At 43.9% G+C, this 17020-nt stretch overlaps 1 protein-coding gene across 1 annotated transcript; it reads left to right on the top strand.

Annotated features, from left to right (window-relative positions):
• The first annotated feature begins 3648 nt into the window (after positions 1-3648).
• FSD2 (fibronectin type III and SPRY domain containing 2) lies at positions 3649-16797 on the top strand. The gene is made up of 11 exons (XM_008941537.1): positions 3649-4392; positions 4473-4568; positions 5210-5443; positions 6706-6728; positions 7665-7786; positions 8800-8955; positions 9947-10081; positions 10828-10981; positions 11368-11501; positions 13366-13498; positions 16617-16797. The coding sequence occupies exons 1-11, from the start codon at positions 3649-3651 to the stop codon at positions 16795-16797; spliced, it is 2112 nt and encodes a 703-aa protein (XP_008939785.1).
• Positions 16798-17020: the final 223 nt, after the last annotated feature.

Raw genomic sequence — 17020 nt, forward strand, 5'->3', positions numbered from 1 at the left:
CCCCGCAGTTCAAAATGCCGCGGCGCGCTCCCCCGCCTCAGCCCGCCGCGCCTCCTCGCACCCAGGCAGCGCGGGTCCTCAGGCTCGGTCTGAGGTCATCGCACCACCCGAGCACTGCCTGGCGGGCCTGAGGGAGCGGAGAGCAAAGGGGGGGATACAGCACGTGCCTCTCATTCAGGGCTCCTGGGCGAGGCTGAATTTAATTCACGGGAAACAGAATGTTTTATTCAGTGGAAGCAAAGATGATGTTACTAAATTTTTCAATAAATTAAGGCCTGCAAGATAGTGTAAGGGCAAAAATATGTTTGAGTTTGGAAAATTGTCTGGCAGTATAAATGTTAACAATCCAGCAGAGGCTATATCATTTATGTGAAAACATTTCTGCTCTGCTCGCACAGATGACAGAGGCACCATCAGCAGTAATGAGATCATGACTACATGGATAATTAACTTGCAATCCCTTACCAAAACAGCAAACAATTGCACTGCTAGAAATGTGAGGAAATTACACAAAGTTTAATTGGAAAAGGAGGAAAAAGCAAAGGTGTATCAAGATTGAATAGATGTTTCCCCTTGCACTCTCCCCTGAACTCAAGATGTATACAATACAATGTTCTCAAACGTGCTTAAAAGTCTGTTGCCAGCAAGGTTGGCTCAGTAGCATGTTCACAAGCAGAAGCTGTCCAGAAGAAGCTGGACAGCTGTGAGTTTGAGTGGATACATAAAGCTCAAGTGCTACAGAAATCACAATAATTAGAGGCAATACACAGCTTGGTCTTTATCAGGCAAACCACTACTAAGCACAGACCAAAGTTCCTGTCAAAACCCGCCCGAGGTGGGCTCCTGGCCACTTTCTTCCCTATATTTAGCTTTCCAGAGGTCTAGCATATACACACAGGGTAGGGATGGATGTACACGTACTACAAGTGTATGTAACATTATGATTTCTGATTTAATTAAAAATTCTGAAAAATTGAATCCAAATTTTTTTTTTTTTTTCTACAATCTGATCTCTGTTCCAACTCAGCCCCATAGTAAAGCTCCTGCTAATTTAATAGAGGGAAGGACTACTGTTAAACATTTGCCAAGGACAGAACAGGTACTTCCATTTAACTGGGCAGCAATGCTGTAAGCATGCATCCAGCTGTTTGAGTTAGTTTGTGTTTGTGTATCCCACACATGATACTCTGTCTAGCACCACAGCCTTGGAAATCACACCTAGACTCAATGACTGTACTCGGCAGGGTTTAATAACACCACCTCAGAAAGTGAGAGGGTGCTCTGGCTTCAGCGAGGGCTCCCTATAATTGTTCCAGGTACTTCAGATCCAGGAGTCGGCGTGAATCAGAGCCTGCTCTCAGCGTATGATATTCGAGTGACACTGGAGTAGCACGCTGCTGAAGGACAGCCAGGGCACATCTATATTTGTCCCATTGCTCATCGCTGGCATGTCCCTATCTGAGCAAAGGGGCAGTCTCAGGTTACAGCCAGTGTCTTCCAACTGCAGTCATAGGAAAGTGGTAGGGAATTGCTTTCATGCGAATTAATTTTCACTAGGGAAATAAATGTGAGGTTTGATGCCATCTGAGCTATCAGAAGAATTTATGATGTCTTAAGATAGAAGGCAAGTTTATAGGTAGTAAAATTATTTGTTATATATTTTCGATAATTGATGGTCACGGACTTAAACACTCTTCACTGTAATTGTATCTGTGCCTGTAAACTGAGCAAACACTGAGCAATCATCTGAAAATCTTATTTAGGCAGCAGGGTTCCAGACAAGCTTAATTATGCTCATTTTAATTTATGTAATTTAATTTCATTTTGGTAGGAAAAATACTTGTTAATTCACTTTTCTAGTTAGCAGTAGCCTCTAAAGCAAGCCTTGTTGTTATAATTATGGGGAAAAAAGTCTTTGCGGGAGCCAGACAACATTTTCTGGTATGTGTCAACACCTTTTCTCTGTTTAATATGTTTGAATTTGCATGATTTATATTATTGCCTTTAGCATAAATAGTATTTCTGCTTAGCTTCAGTGGTTTTGTCTATAGTAAGTTATTGCTAGCTGTTGAATGCACGCCCATGTCTGCAGTGCTAGAAGAGAGTGAACTTCTGTGTGTGTTTTCTTACAGATCTGGTAGGCTGGACTGTTCAGTCATTGATAAAACCAGAGAATGGGAAGTTTCTTAGCATTTCTGACTGTTCAAGAAGTTGCTTTCTAATAAGTCACTAACTGTGTTGACTTTCTTAGCTAAGTAATCTTCAGGAATTTTTGTAAAATATTGATGAAATAAATTGGAGGTGCTAGCAAGTACTTGAAACTACAAAGACCATGAAAAGTAGTTTTAAAGCAAAGCTCATGTGCAAGCTTTTACAGAAACTCTGATAACCTTGATGTCTGACTGAAGTTTTTTTTGTTTTTTTTTTTCTGCAAGAAAGTGGGTTTAAAGCTTTCATATTCTTAATTTTGCTAGGACTAGATTTAATTATAGGTTCATTAATATACAGCTGATATCTTTCCATTAACTGTTTTGCCTGCAGTAGTAAACTGCAGATAAAATTGGCCCGAGTAGTTTTGTAGCCATAATTTTGCTTGTGCTCATTAACAGTGGAGGGCTGTGGGGAGATTTCAGCTCTGGCAGAGCACTGTCTCTGTACTAGCATTATTTCATGTGCTGTTGTTAATAAAGGCTGGTTGGAAAAGTTAAAATTGCCTTTGTGCCTTTAATGTTGTCCCACCTGCATCTGTTTTATCATACAGCTTTGCATTTTGCATCCACGTGCTTTTTTTCGTGCCTCCCTCGGTGCGCGGGATGGACAGTGTGTGCAAGCTCCACATCAGAGCAGGCCTTTCAGTTCAGAGGTCAATGACTTACCTTGCTTCCTACTTCCTTCTTCCTGTAAGCTCTATCATGGAGATCATCATCAATCTTTTTCCTGAGCTTCACTTCTATTACCATATATATTTTCACAGCACATGTGCCCACAAAGACAGCATTTTCCCCTGTTTTCTAGAAAGGACATGAGATCTGCACTGAGAATAGAGTTAAAAGAATCCTCAAGTTTCAGTATCAAGAATGGTAAAAAACCATTTAAAAAAACCATTTGAAAAACCCCAAACAGCATTTTTCAGAGCATTTACTAGTGTGTTATGTGGCATCAGTGGTCACAAGAGAGGGCACCCTACGGTATGCCTGACCGACAGTTCAGAAAGAGCGCTTGACAGCAGCTGAAGGGTGGGCAGACTTCAAACCAGGCCATCTCCAGGGGCACAGAACAGCACCACGTGTGCCTGAAGCACTCACAGTGTTGAGCTGAGGACAGGACTGCTCCACAGTTTAGAAATCATCAGGGTCACAGATGAGCCACTCACAAAACACAGGATGCACACCAGAAACAAGTCTCTGCTGTGCTTTGCACAGAGGTGAGAAAAACAAGCCTCCCGTGGCCTCGCTTCCTAAGTGAAGCTACTGGCTTTGGTCCTTCCTGTCCCCACCTCCTGGCCCTGAGCAGTTCTCAGAGAAATTCCATCTGTATATTTTTAAGCAAGAAAAACTCATGCTTGATATCTAAGTATGTAGCTAGGGATCTTTCCTATCTTTTACAGGACTGAGAGTCACAATCTCAAAAGCCTCGCTGAGGAAGCCAATGTCATCCAGGTCTCGCGGCGCAGGAGAGTATGGAACTAGCGACCAGTCGCTTGGTCGTTCAGCTTCCCCATCAGTCCCAGAGCCTAGTGAGACTGAGGCTGGAGGCCTGATATTTTATCACATGGATCTTTATGGATCAAAAGAGAGGTTTGATATCTTTCCTGAAGAGCTATCTGGTCAAGGAGACAGATCTCTGGGGGATATGAAACAGGAATCCACACTGAGTAGTGAAAAATTTCAGCGCTCACAGGAAGCTGGGTATGACTTGGAAAAGGAGGTTGCAGAGTTGGCTAAGATGTATGGAATTGATGAGGATAAAGAAAAAGAGCTTGAGCTTCTTGGAGGACATCTGGAGATGGTGGAGAGCAGATGGCTACCTGCTCGCACAGGAAAAGCACGATTACAAGGCTCCATATTTAATGCATCAAAAAGCAGCTCTCCAGTGAAAGATCAAAGTCAAAGCACAAAGCAACAGAGACTTCCTAGCGAGGCTTCTCTAGATGAAGATCAGAGCAAAGCCAGAGCAGAGGATGAGGCTGAGAGCCACATATGGTCCAGAGAGGGGCTTAGCAGTGGCAGCATGTCAGATGAGTGGAACAGTCAGGCTGTCAGTGAGGAGGAGGAAGCAGCAGATGTTTTTTGTACTACCTGCAAGATACCAATCCGAGCTTTTGACAAACTCTTTGGTGAGCACAAGGATCACGAGGTGGCTCAGCTCCCCAGTGCCATGGAAAGTGAAAAGGTAAGAGTAACACAAGTGTGTGGTGCTGCCTCTAAAACAGTGTTCAGCCATGCTAACAATCATGCTGGGTGTTTTGCTAGGAGGAGATTCATAAAAACATGTGCAAGTTGGAAGAGCAGATTGCTCAGATGGAAAACTTTGCCAGTCACTTGGAAGAAATCTTCATTACTGTAGAGGTAAGGCATTTTTTCTTAGGCTAATTTCGTGGTACTGGGGTTAAAACAGTTTCAACAGTAGCAGCAAGTCAAACAGAAGCAGTAACTCAAGGCATCTACTGTCTTTTCTCTGCTGCATGTGGCATGTAAGGACATCAGTGCCTGAGCAGTGGACAGCTGCTGGCAATAAAGCCTTGCCTGCTCCTCAAATCTTCTTTCCTAATGCTCTCTCCAGCAGCGAGCGAGGATACCAGCACTAGCTGCTCAGCTCCCCCAGCGTGAATCCACGGGTCCCAGTGGGTTGCCATGGTTTCTCTCATGGAAGGATGTGCTTGACTGTGCTGGTGGAAAGACTTGTGAGCTTAGGGCTAGCATATATCCCAATTTGTGCTCCCTGGCCTTAGGTTGGAGACAGTTGCCTTGCATCATTGGTTTTTATTGTAATTTCTGATGCTCTTATGTCTGGAACCAAATCCAATGCTCTCTTGTGCCTCAGTGGGTGTGAATGATTAGAATAAACCCCTAAAAATGCAAATTAGTCAAATTACAGCTTCTGTGTACTGGCATTGCCTCTGTGGCAAGGAGAACTTTAGGCAGACTTGAGTAAGATTCTTCTCTGGCTGACCTATGGATCAAGGAAAAATCCCCCAATTGCCTTGCAGGAAAACTTTGGGAGGCAGGAGCAGAACTTCGAGGTGCATTACAATGATGCAGTGCAGGTGCTTGCTCAGAAGTACGAAGAACAGTTGGAAGCACTGGGGGAAGAGAAGAGGCAGAAGCTGGAAGCTTTATATGGGCAGCTGGTCAGTTGTGGGGAACATCTCGACACCTGCAAGGAGCTGACAGACACAACCCAGGAGCTTTTTCTGGAAAATGATAAAGCTACTTTTATGAAGGTAAAGAGCTTTAATTGTCAAGGCCCCTTCTCAACTGATCTTTGCTGCTTGCAAGTAGTCCCCAGTGGCTTTATTGCTAGGGAACATTTGGGATGCATAGTCCCTGGTGCTGCCACTGCTCCACATGCTTGGCATGGTTGCATTTAGTGGGGCAATGCAGTGGGGCTAAAACAGAAAAGCACCAGCAGAAGTTTGTAACTTGGGTGCTTAATGATCAGTGAGGCTTGCTGGGGTTCAGAGAGAAGGTATCTCTCTAAAAAGCTTATCTCAGAAAACTCTGGAAGCACTTAGTGTTCATTGCCTCATGCATGCTCAGCTCTCTTGCTTTATTGTGGGCTTACAGCAGGCAGGCTGATGAAACCACTTTGGAAGGTATTTCTTTTTCTTGCTCATTTTGTTGGAAAGTTCAGCTGAACAGAGAGCTCCAAACTAAATACGTCAGGAACTCCTGTGAAGTGATGGATGAATCCCACAGCTGAGGAGGTGTCAAGAAGTTATTTTTCTTTAGCAGAGAGAAAAATAATTGGAAAAAATATAAATTTTCACTGCTGATGAGTGAGTGCCCTAATCTGAGCTGTCCTGTGACTCAGGTGAATGGGAGTATTTCTATAGCACAGCCACAGTAAGTTCTGAACTGGACAGTGAACAAATCTAACACCTCCAGCCTTCTCCAGTGGATCAGATTGCTGTGTGACTCCAACCTGCTGAGTTCTTTGCATGAGCTGACTTTTCCTGGTCCTCTGCATCTCTGGAATAACCTTATTTTCTTCTTGGTTCATAAACAGTTTTGCATCACCTCCAGGAACCATTTTCACCAGGAAGTGAATAGCTTATGATCATGAGCTCTCAGCTGCTTGGGTTTCTCCTGGGACTGTACATCTGTCTTCCAGTAATGTGCACTCCTGAGACTCCCTCCAAAGCAGATAATTTCACCAATTCTTTTTACCAGCTGTTTGTGAAGGATCTGTTGGCACTTTGGGCAGCTGAGGAAGGATATGGTCTAGAGTCTAGAGGGGTCACTGGTCACTGCCTGATATTGCACGTTATCTCACTGTAAATTCAGCCAAGATCTGTCTGTTTGAATGGAGAGTTAAGCACGGCTTTGTTCTCAGAGCTGGGTGAGGGCCAATTAGTTCACTCTCATGCATTTGGGACAATTCATGTACCACCTGTCAGTCAGCAGCACCAGGTAGTTTGACTCTGGACTAATGCAAGAAATGTACCTTTCCTGTCTTTAACACTCTCTCTCTTTTTTTCTACAGGCAGCAGTAACCATGGTTGAGAGGTAGTATCACAGTCTGGGATTTGATGTCACATTTCTTCCTGCTAATTGGAGCTTGTTTTGGAGACACTTGCATGTTCGGGATTCTGTTCAGGCACACAGATGTTATCTAACCTTCTAGTGCTATTGAAATCTTTAGTACTTCTGGCTGAAATTGCAGCAGGGAAAGTTCTTCTAAAAAGTTTAACACTCAAAACTAGTTTTGAGCCAATTTCAAAAAACTCAAAAGGAGAATTAGAGCATGAATAAATCATTGTTTTCAGTTTAGGCATAAGGAACTAATTTCAGTGACGGAGAAAAAGTATTGCTAAAGATCTTGAAAGAAATGCTCTGGATATAAACCTAACTAAAACTGAGCTCCCTAAATAGATTAGTAACAGACTTATTTATGCATTGATATCGAGGGGTAGAAAGTCAATCTGTTGGAGCTGAAAACAGATAAAGAAAGATCTCAGAGCAGTTGGAAGAAGTCTTAAGGCACACTAAATCCATTGGGAAAAAAAAAACATTTAAATTGACTGTCACAGCTTATGAAAACACAGAGAAAAGGTACCCCTTTGTTTTAAATTGCAACACCTAGAACCATGATGCCCTGAGTTAGTAATAATGCTATAAATTCACAATAACAAAGGCCATGGAGCTAAGAGGTTGCTGGGGGAGCCTCCCCGCCCTGCTCGGCGGGACCCTGCGCGCGCAGCCGGCACCCAGCTCTCCTCCAGCTCTCCTCAGCATCCTGGAGCTCTGACCTGCTGTGTGACCCTGTCTCCAGGCACAGGGCACGGGGAGGCTGACCTTGGTACAACCACGAAAACATTACTTTAAGGAAATTGCTGTTATTTCAGTTTGCTGTTCTTTTCCTCTTACCAATAGGTATCACAGATCGCAATCTCCAGCCCTATATGCAATGACACCTTTTTTCTTTGTGCCCTACAATTACAGGCTGGAAGAATTCTTAAAGAAGGAAGCAGATTTAGAACTTTCAACACTGCCAGACTTTGAAAAGCGGGTCATAGATTTCTCTGAAGCTGAACAACTAATGAACTCCATTAATGCTATTCCAGGTACTCTTCCTATCTAATCATTATTTCAGACCTATTTACAGTTAATTAGGGATATGTATTAAAAAGAAATCCATTACTTCTTTTAAAAGAGAATTGTAAAGGCAGAATTAGCTTGTCCAGATTTTTTTGTTTGCCTGTATACACAAACATTGAAAGCTATTTTTGGATTTTTTTTTTCATTTGTTTTCAGTATAAAATTACCAGAAGTACCAAGTTCCCTGCTTTTGCTGGTTTCCTAGAAGACTCACAAGGACTGCCTCTACCCTCCTGACATCTGAGGGGGCAGCCATCCTTAGTTGTCTTACCTTCTAGCTGCTTGAACAAAAGTAGCAAGAGACATGAAATTGCTTTAAACAACCTGCACAGCTCTCTCAGTTACCAGATTTCAGTGGCATATTCCTCTGCTCCTTAACAACTATCTTCCTTAAGGGAGAAACAGGAAAATCCAAACAGGAAACAGCAAAATCCAAACAAATTTCTCAAAATTAAAAAAAAAAAAAAGTTTCAAATCTTTTCTGGCACACCACAAATGGTCAGAAATAACAATATACATCTTTATGCCCATACATTGTGTTTTCATAAAGTAAAATTTGCTACTTGTTTGCTTGTGTTGCTGACCCCACTTGTACAGCTCTTCCCTCCTCTTTGCTCCAGAGGCTCCAGAGCCCCTGGGTTGGTCTGCAGCAGTGTGGTGCCTGGCAGATGTTGCTCCTACAGGGAGGACTAGCTTGCTGAGGACAGCAGCCCTCAGAGGGAGGGAAGGTCAAGTTTACAGAGAAGGAAGTTAGGCTGAGGCTTACATATTTTGTTTTGATTTAGAGCAAGACTAGTGCATACACCAGTGGTATTATTTGCAACTATTTACAGGGTCAGCTCCTAACTTTTCTCCACGTGGGAGGAATATCACCCTAATCAAGCCTAGGCTTTGTGCAAACACCTTTGTGAGAGGTGTTTGCCTGTGAACCACAGACCACGCTTACACATTCAAAAACTGACCTGTTTTCCCTCTGCAGCTCCTTGTGCCCCTGTGATCAATCCCCAGGCTCCCAATGCAGCGACTGGCACCTCACTGAGGGTTTGCTGGGGCCTTTTCTCAGATGACACTGTTGAGTGCTACCAACTGTGCTATAAACCAGTCAGCAATGAGCTGCATAGCAACGAACAAGCAGGTAAGGAGGCCTGGGCCCAAGGGGACATCTCAGCCCTCCATTGGCAAAACCAGGTGGTTCCAAAGTGCCTCTGGATTTGCTGTGGCAGCCGATGGACTTTGGGCCAGCCTATGAACTTTCTGTGCACTCCCTCGCCCACCCTAACTGCCACATCTGCCACCACATTTCCTGCTTCTGGCTTGGTCACTCTTCCCCTGCCAGGTCTGCTGTGCTGCCAGCTGCAGCAGGACCCACCACAGGAGCAAAGACAGGATGGGGCAGCAGCTGGGATAGCAGAAGTGGGAAGGGGACAGTGGGGGGTGTCAGGTCTCACCAGTAGCATGTCCTTTCCTGGAGGGTGGGTGCTGTGTTAGCCACACGCGCTGCAAAGTGCAGTGTTTTTATGGAGAACAAAGCCTCATATTATTGGCAAGCCCACTGAAACCCCACAGTCACTTTAGAGTTTATCTCAGTGCTAATAATAGGCTGTAACTCCCCACCACCCACACGCACAAAAAAGGAACAATAGAACCACCCTAAAATGTCCCAGCCTTGTGACAAAACTACCTTTGCTAATAATATTCTTGTAGAACATTTTACTGAAAACACCCAGTCACTTCTCCAGCAAAAGTGGAAGCCAGTAGAGTGCCAAATGGCTATTTCAGAAAGAAAAGCAGAACCTATCCAAATTTTATAAGATGAAGAGTGAGCAGTGAAGTAGCTTCAGCTCTTGTCCCACCAATGGGATGGGCTGACCAGACAACATTTCTCAAGCAGGTCCCCTCTCTCTTCTGAGTGGTGTGGCTTGTTCAGAAGCTCATGCATGATCTGATTTATGCCTCCTTAGAGGAAGGTGTGGTGAAACAACCTGACAGCTAATCAAAGAGTACAGAGCACAAGGAGCTCTCGTGGACTCAGCACACGAAACCTCAGCTCTGTTGGTTAAGGCAGCTTTGGGGAGGAGCGGGTAGCTGTGTAGAGTCACTGTAAATGTTTTTTGTTTTAATTTCAGAGTATACACTAAAAGTGAAGGAAACATACTGCACCATTACTAATCTGTTGCCAAATACACAGTATGAATTTTGGGTCAGTGCTTCAAATTCCTCTGGTACGAGTCCACCAAGTGAAAGAGCAGTTTATGTAACAGGTATAAATATTTCATTCATATGACTATGTAACCTTCATAGTGAAATTCAGAGTCATCTCTGAATTTTATGCCAGTAATGCTTTCCAGGTGCTTTGTTTCTGCTGATGTGAGTCTACCAGCTGCATGGGAATTTCCTGCTTTTATTTGGAAAGCCTATCAGGCCAATTGTCCCTGTTTTAGGAACAACATCTTCTGTTGAAGAAACAGAAGTACAGAGACAAAATAACTTATGTTGCCTGGGAATAAAGCTCAAATCTCCCAGTTATGCCAGGTGAATGCCAGCCCTCATTTTATTGGCCTGTAGTTATTTTGTGGGTTCACCTGCTATGCTGCCCTTTATAACTGCAGTTCAGCCAAGCACATTTGGTGAAATCCTGACATTAAACTGAGCAAGTCAGAGTGAGACCTTTAAGCGCTTGTTCCAGATGTCTTTGACGTCTTAGGGCAGAGAAGAGATGCACCTTTACAACAAAGATAAAACCAATGACAGAAAGAAAACTGTTGTGTCATCAGTCTTTATCTATGTTACTTCTCTGATTAATTCTCTTGGGACCCTTATAGTCCAAATTAAGTCTTTGAGTAGTACTGTTAATCACCCTGCCTGCTGTTTATTGTCCACTGGGAAGCAGGTTCTCTCTCTACATAGTATTAGTAAACAACTTTGTTCTATTTTTTAAGTCTTCAACACGTTTTTTGCACACAACTTCAAGCAACAGCTTAGAATTGTTCTTTTGCCTACTTTTTAGCTCCTTCACCACCTACCATAAAGACTACGAAGATCCGAAGCTGTGAAAATGCAGCACTGGTGTGCTGGGAATCTAGAGACATTAACCCTGTTGATTCCTACATGGTTGAATTGTCCAAGCTGACAGATGAAGAAAATGGTGATAATATTACTGAGTGAGTCACTATTTCTGTTCAGTTCATGACTTGTAGAGATGAAACTAATTCAAGTCACATGTCATCAGATAGCACTGAGAAAGGACCCACAACCCTTTGGTGAATTCACCATTAGAAACATTCCTCTTGGTAAAAGGAATTGTGTAAATGTTCATTGAAAATGACTATATAGGGCATGGGAAAAGGGCAGAAGGAAATGTAAAACCCTGCATAGTCTGTCATGGACTCTCTCTTGCCCCCACTACTGACAACTGCACAAGGTAGAGCATTGTCGGTGGGCTACAAGGGAAGCTGATCATGTCATTTCTTTGTTATTCACAAAAATAATCTCAAAGGCTTGCCTTTGTCATCTGCCCTGTTATTTTCCATGGATTTATTTTCCGTAGATCTATTGTTGGGATTCCTAACTGTGAAGTCCTGATACACCTCCAGCCAAAACAAAGCTATCGCATCTGTGTCAGAGCCCTAAACCTGGGTGGTTCCAGTGAAAGAAGTGAACCTGTCCTGATACACACCACAGGTACTGTACAGCTCAGAACTCCAGCAGCCTGCTGTGGCATCTAATATCCCAACAGAAAGGTTCCTGCTGTTTTCACGGGTGTCTGGATCAGGTCCTAATCTCTTACATCCAGTTACACACCTGGTAACCTTTTGGTCATGAAAAAACCCCCACTTTTTGTAACAATAAGTGCATGGCTTTAGCTCTATAATTTAAAATTGTTTCTGTCTAGTGCACTTGTTACTTGAAAGTTACTAATTTCCAAACATTTAAAAAGACAATACCAACCCAGCCTCCCCACACTGCCAGCTTGCCAAGTACTGAGACACCAATGAAGAAAGTTTTAGTGCCATTTTACCTTAGTTTAGAGATTCACTGGTAATGTTGCAGCATGCTGCTGGAAAGTATGGCTGAGACACAGTCAGCACTTTCCAGTCATTTGGATAGGCAAAATCATCCTCTCTCAATCTTAGAACATCTCCAGGTCGGCTGGGGAAACTCTGAGGGTGGGTCCCCTTTATTCACCAGCAAAAAAAGGCAGTCCAGCTTTGAGCTGGAAGCTTTGCATTTGTATACTGACATAGCATTAGCATCTCTGTTCTCAGGGCCATGCTGAGCAAGGATTATCCTTCTCCCCCATTGGGAAGGGGGAAGCTCTTTCCTCTCCCAACCATCTAATCAGTTTGTTTTAGTGAGTTATAGGTAGCCACCACTGCTCTGACACTGCAGCTTCATTGGGGTGTCTCAAAACCTTCCATGTCACTCACAGGTGTGTTCACAACTTACCTGTCACTTCTGCCCTTACCTTATGTAAGAAATCTGCAAATTGTGCTCACTCAGCAAGCTGAGCAGACACACATTAATCTGTGACAGGCTACACTTCAGTAGGGAACCTGTTTGCTCCACATCAGTGACACCACAGAAATTAAATGGTCATTGAAATCCCTGGAGAAGACTGCTGTGCTGCCCATTGTGTGTATTTTCCACTGTTTAAATCAAACTCAGTATTTGAATTTGCCAATTCTGCTTGCAGAGCATGTTTGTTTTCAGCAGCACGTGCCTACAGTTGCCCTGTCATTGTTTGTATTGTATTTGCATTGAAGGAACTTGCAGATTGATTATAATGATTTCATCTGGGATTACCAGGGAGAGATTTATCTTCTCTTGAGTCAACATTAGGCAAACAGCTGATGCAAATTGATCTGTCAGCTGCAAGTGCTCACCTGCAACACTGGGAATGACCTTTGACTCTTACTTACTGGGGTAGATACACAGCCCCCAACTAAAAGCAGCAGCTGTGAGCATATGGCTGCTCACGGGAGCGCACTGTGTCAGACCTGCTTTGTGCAGTCTCTGAAGAAAGGCAGGCAGAAGTACTTTTATCCTGGGCTGGCTTAGCTGACTTACCTCTCGGAGGGCTGAGCTGGTGAGGAGGTGCTGAAGCACAGGGGAGGCTTTGTGTGGCACCTTTGTAGAGATCCCACATCTTCAAACTATGCCTGGCATTTACGTGGGAGAGTGAGGCTGTGCAGGGGCCTCTAAGACCCTCCTACTCCTTTCAGTAACTAAAAATAGATCACTTGAGCTCTGAGGAGGGTGACTTGAAACTGGACAGTCCATTGCAGGGAGGGCCCCTCCTCTTTGAATAACATTCAAAAGCAGGTTAAGGCCCCTTTTCTGCTTTTCACAAAGCTGTCATTAAACATCCATTTATTTGAAAATCTCCAGATGGACAACCTTGTCCTCTCAGTGTCAGCCACAGCTTCCTTCCAGAGCACCAGTTAATCTTTTTGTGGATCCAAACACCACTTCACCACATCCTTGCTAAAGATCCTAATGCCACAAGGAGTTGCTGGGGTTACTCCTCAGGCGTTGTCTCTTGCAGGCACCTACTTCTGTCTGAACGAGGACACGGCCCATCCTTTGCTGGCGATTCTAGGTGACGGATTTACGATTGCATGCGACGAGCTGGAAAACCCAGAGTGTGATCTGCCAGTCTATGATAACAGCTTTACAAGGTATGAGGAAGAATTTCAACTGCAGCTAATGCATGTGGTTTGTGACTCCTTCGCCTATCTTGAATTTAAATCCACTAAAAAATTTTACTGGTATTGCAGCTCCCCTCACCTTCAATCCAGGCACTGATTGAGTGGAACTTCCAGACTGTATGTGTGTGTGTAAAAACCCAACTAGACATGAGTGACCATGGCTGTCTTCAGTCTTAGACAACTCCCAGCATCTTTGTTGGTCCTTTTAAAATATGGGTTAGCATCTCTTGGAAAATCAGATTTATTTGCAGTTGGGCTCCTCAGCTGACTGTTCAGTTTGAAATGGTAGGCTTTCCCCATAGCTCCTTTGAGAGTAAAACTCCTTACTCATTTATTCAGGCCCCATAGTTTCACTGGGGTTATCATTCCTGAGCACCACTACTGAACTCCCTGTGGCTTGCTGCTCTTTTCTGAGAATTTCTAGGGTGACCAATATATATTATCTACAACATCTCCCTTTCCACTGACTTCTGTTGAATTCCAAAACTTTCTTCCCATTTAATTCTTTACAGATCCCTAAAACCCCAGAAAAATGTCACAAGGAAAAAAAAAAAAAAAAACAAAACCCAAACCAACTCCCATATATTCTTAATACAGCACTAGAAGGATTTTGAAAAAAAGCATAATTATTAGGTTCTCTTTTAACTACAGTGAGCTAGCAGTTGCACACTTACAAGACTTGAGGAGCTGCTCCGCTGCTGCTCCCTCTTTTCTGCCTCTTCCTCTGCAATCTGCCACGGTGACAGAGCCTGGTGCATAACGTGCAGGAGTCTCTGCCCATCCTTCCTTCATCTCAGTTTCACATGCAAAGATCTGGGGGCTGTTCTTACACAGCTCTGTCCAATGAAAACCACCAAACATTCATCTTGTGTAAAACTTGTGTCCTACAGCAAATACTACAGAATGGGAAAAAAACACTACTAGTGCTTTGGGCACCTGACCCTCTTCTTTAATAGAGGCTTTTGTAGTTCCAAGCACAGTTGGTCTGCTGGGAAAAAAAAAAAAAAAAAAAAAAAAAAGGATGCCAGGAAGGCCCCATCTAATGGGGCTTTCAGAAGCTCTCATTATTTTTTTCAGTTTAACTCTCTCTAGCTGCTCTTTGGAGCTTTAGCATCACTCGGAAGTTAACGCAAGTCCTTAAAGAGCATTACAGATGCAGCCAGCCACAATTACATACAAAACTGCTGACACATGTTGGGCATATGAAGCTAAATCTGAAATCTCTGACTGAAAGATCTAACTGATACTAATTGGGACTACATATCATCATTTTATAAAAGAATTAGGCCCTTTGCTATTGAAATGAGAGACTTAGCTTGTGGAAATGCATGTTTCCAGTCAGAACCAGAGAAACAACATTTAACCAGGACAGGCATCTGCAGTCAAAATAACACAAGCCCACAGCGTAGCCCCTCCATGGAAATGCAGTGTTACTAGAGGGCTTGGTAGAAAAGAGCCAGGAGACAGATGATTATCTTCATTAAAGTCATCATAATAAACCTAAATGGGATTTCATGCCACTTCCACAGGGTGCTTTTATTTTTCACATACACAGCCAGAGCTGGCACTCATCTCATTCTGAACTCTGAGGCTGAGTTTTTGATGCCACTGTGAACTTTCAGAAGCTTCTTTCATGCCAAGATACTGTGAAAAACAAAACAAACCAAAAAACAAACCAACAGGACGAAAAAGCTCCCCAGCTGTAAGGACTAACACTCAAATGACAAGGAAATTACATGGCCAGCTCTTCTTTGTGAAGTTTGTGTGATTGTCAAAAGTCTAATGTGCTTCCTAACCACAGCAGCTTCTGCAGTCTGGCTCACGTTTGCCTTGGTGGCTTCCCAGCTCTCATTACTACGGTAATATTTTGTTAACAGATGTTTCCTCATCTATTTTGCATCATTCTTTTTCTTCCTCAGGCTGTAGCAACACAGCCTCTCCGAGTGCTGGTTTCAGCAGCCTTTAAGCTATTCCCAGGACAGGTACATGCTCTTGCAATGACCTGTATGCTTGCTGGGAGTGCTGGCTGCTGAGGTGGCCCAGAGGACAGCTATCCCGCTGTGCGTGCCTGCCCTCTGCATGCTGAGCACAGCTCTGTCCCAGCTTACCTAGAGGCAGACCAGCTCAGTGTCTGCTGGCAGCACCCTTTGCCATTGGAATTTACAATTTCAGATGACCCTGTGTGTGACTCCCTATCCAAGACTGAAGGTGTGTTTTGAAACCTGCTATCCCCTGTCATACAGCAATGACAACTGTGTACTACTCCTAAGGAAAAGCTGGGGTGTAGTCTTACAGGATTCACATTGCCCTCCTAAATTGTTAGGTGTTTCAGAAGCATTTGGCATGGGTTATTTTGCCTTATTTTCTTACTTCAGAACCTGTGTTTTTGAACACTTGCATCTTCAAAGTGCCCAGCTCCTCTGACTCTGAGACTGTCCCTTTAAGTCAAACTGAAGGGTCTTTCTGTAGTAAATTGTCTTTGTCTGTCTCTCCTACACATCTTTTTTTACAGTTATCTTCTATTTGGTTCCTATCATAAAGGCCAGGAACCAGAGTCTACTGTTAAAACTTTTCATGACCCAGGTACCTAAGCATATTCCAAGCTCTCCTATCATGTTCAGCTCTTGCTGGTCTCTCCAAGCACAGCACAGGCAGGCAGGTCTCCTCCTCCCCAGCTGCCTCAGGAGTTTCATGCTGTTACAGTGATCAGTTCCTGATGGTGAGTGACATTTCGAGCCCTGGGCTGTTTGGGAAGAAGTTATTACTTCTAGCAACTAATAACTTCCCCGGAACACCCAGGCAGCATACGATGCTGTTCTCCCTATTCCTGAAAGTGCCCAGGGCACTCATTTATACAAAGCTACCCACAGGTAAAAATAGGTTAGATGTCACAAAGATACCTGCGGGTTCTGAGTCAGGTCCCCAGCATGTAGACTTTGGTGTAGTCAAAAATCTGCACTGCTAAGGAGAAAGCAAAAGTGGCTTTTGTTTATTGATGAGTAATGTCCAGGTACATTCCATACCTAAACGTTGTGAATAGCGTTGCAGAGTCCCTGCCAAAGCACATATTCCTCTCTGTCTCCCACAGGTGTATTGGGATCCTGGGCAGTCTCATCCCTTTTCCAGGAAAGCACTACTGGGAGGTGGAAGTTGAGGAAGATACAGAGTACAGAATCGGTGTGGCCTTTGAAAACACTCCAAGACATGGTTATCTGGGGGCAAACAACTCATCCTGGTGCATGAGGCATATCATCACACCATCGAGGTAAGGGCTGCAGAGGCTACAGCTCGCCTCCAGGAACACCACCTACATGTACACCTGCAGGCAGAGCAGCAGAGAGCTCCTAATTGCAGGGGGGAGCCAGAGATTTTATATCAAAGCCAGACCGAGCACTAAACCAGGGGCCTCTGACATTCCACCGCTGGCACCGTGAGCTGGTGTTGGAAGGATACTGGAACCTTTAAACAAATCCTCCTGCCTAATGACATTCT

Source organism: Merops nubicus, unplaced genomic scaffold, assembly GCF_000691845.1.
Source record: "Merops nubicus isolate BGI_N331 unplaced genomic scaffold, ASM69184v1 scaffold44235, whole genome shotgun sequence".
Taxonomy (NCBI): Eukaryota; Metazoa; Chordata; class Aves; order Coraciiformes; family Meropidae; genus Merops; species Merops nubicus.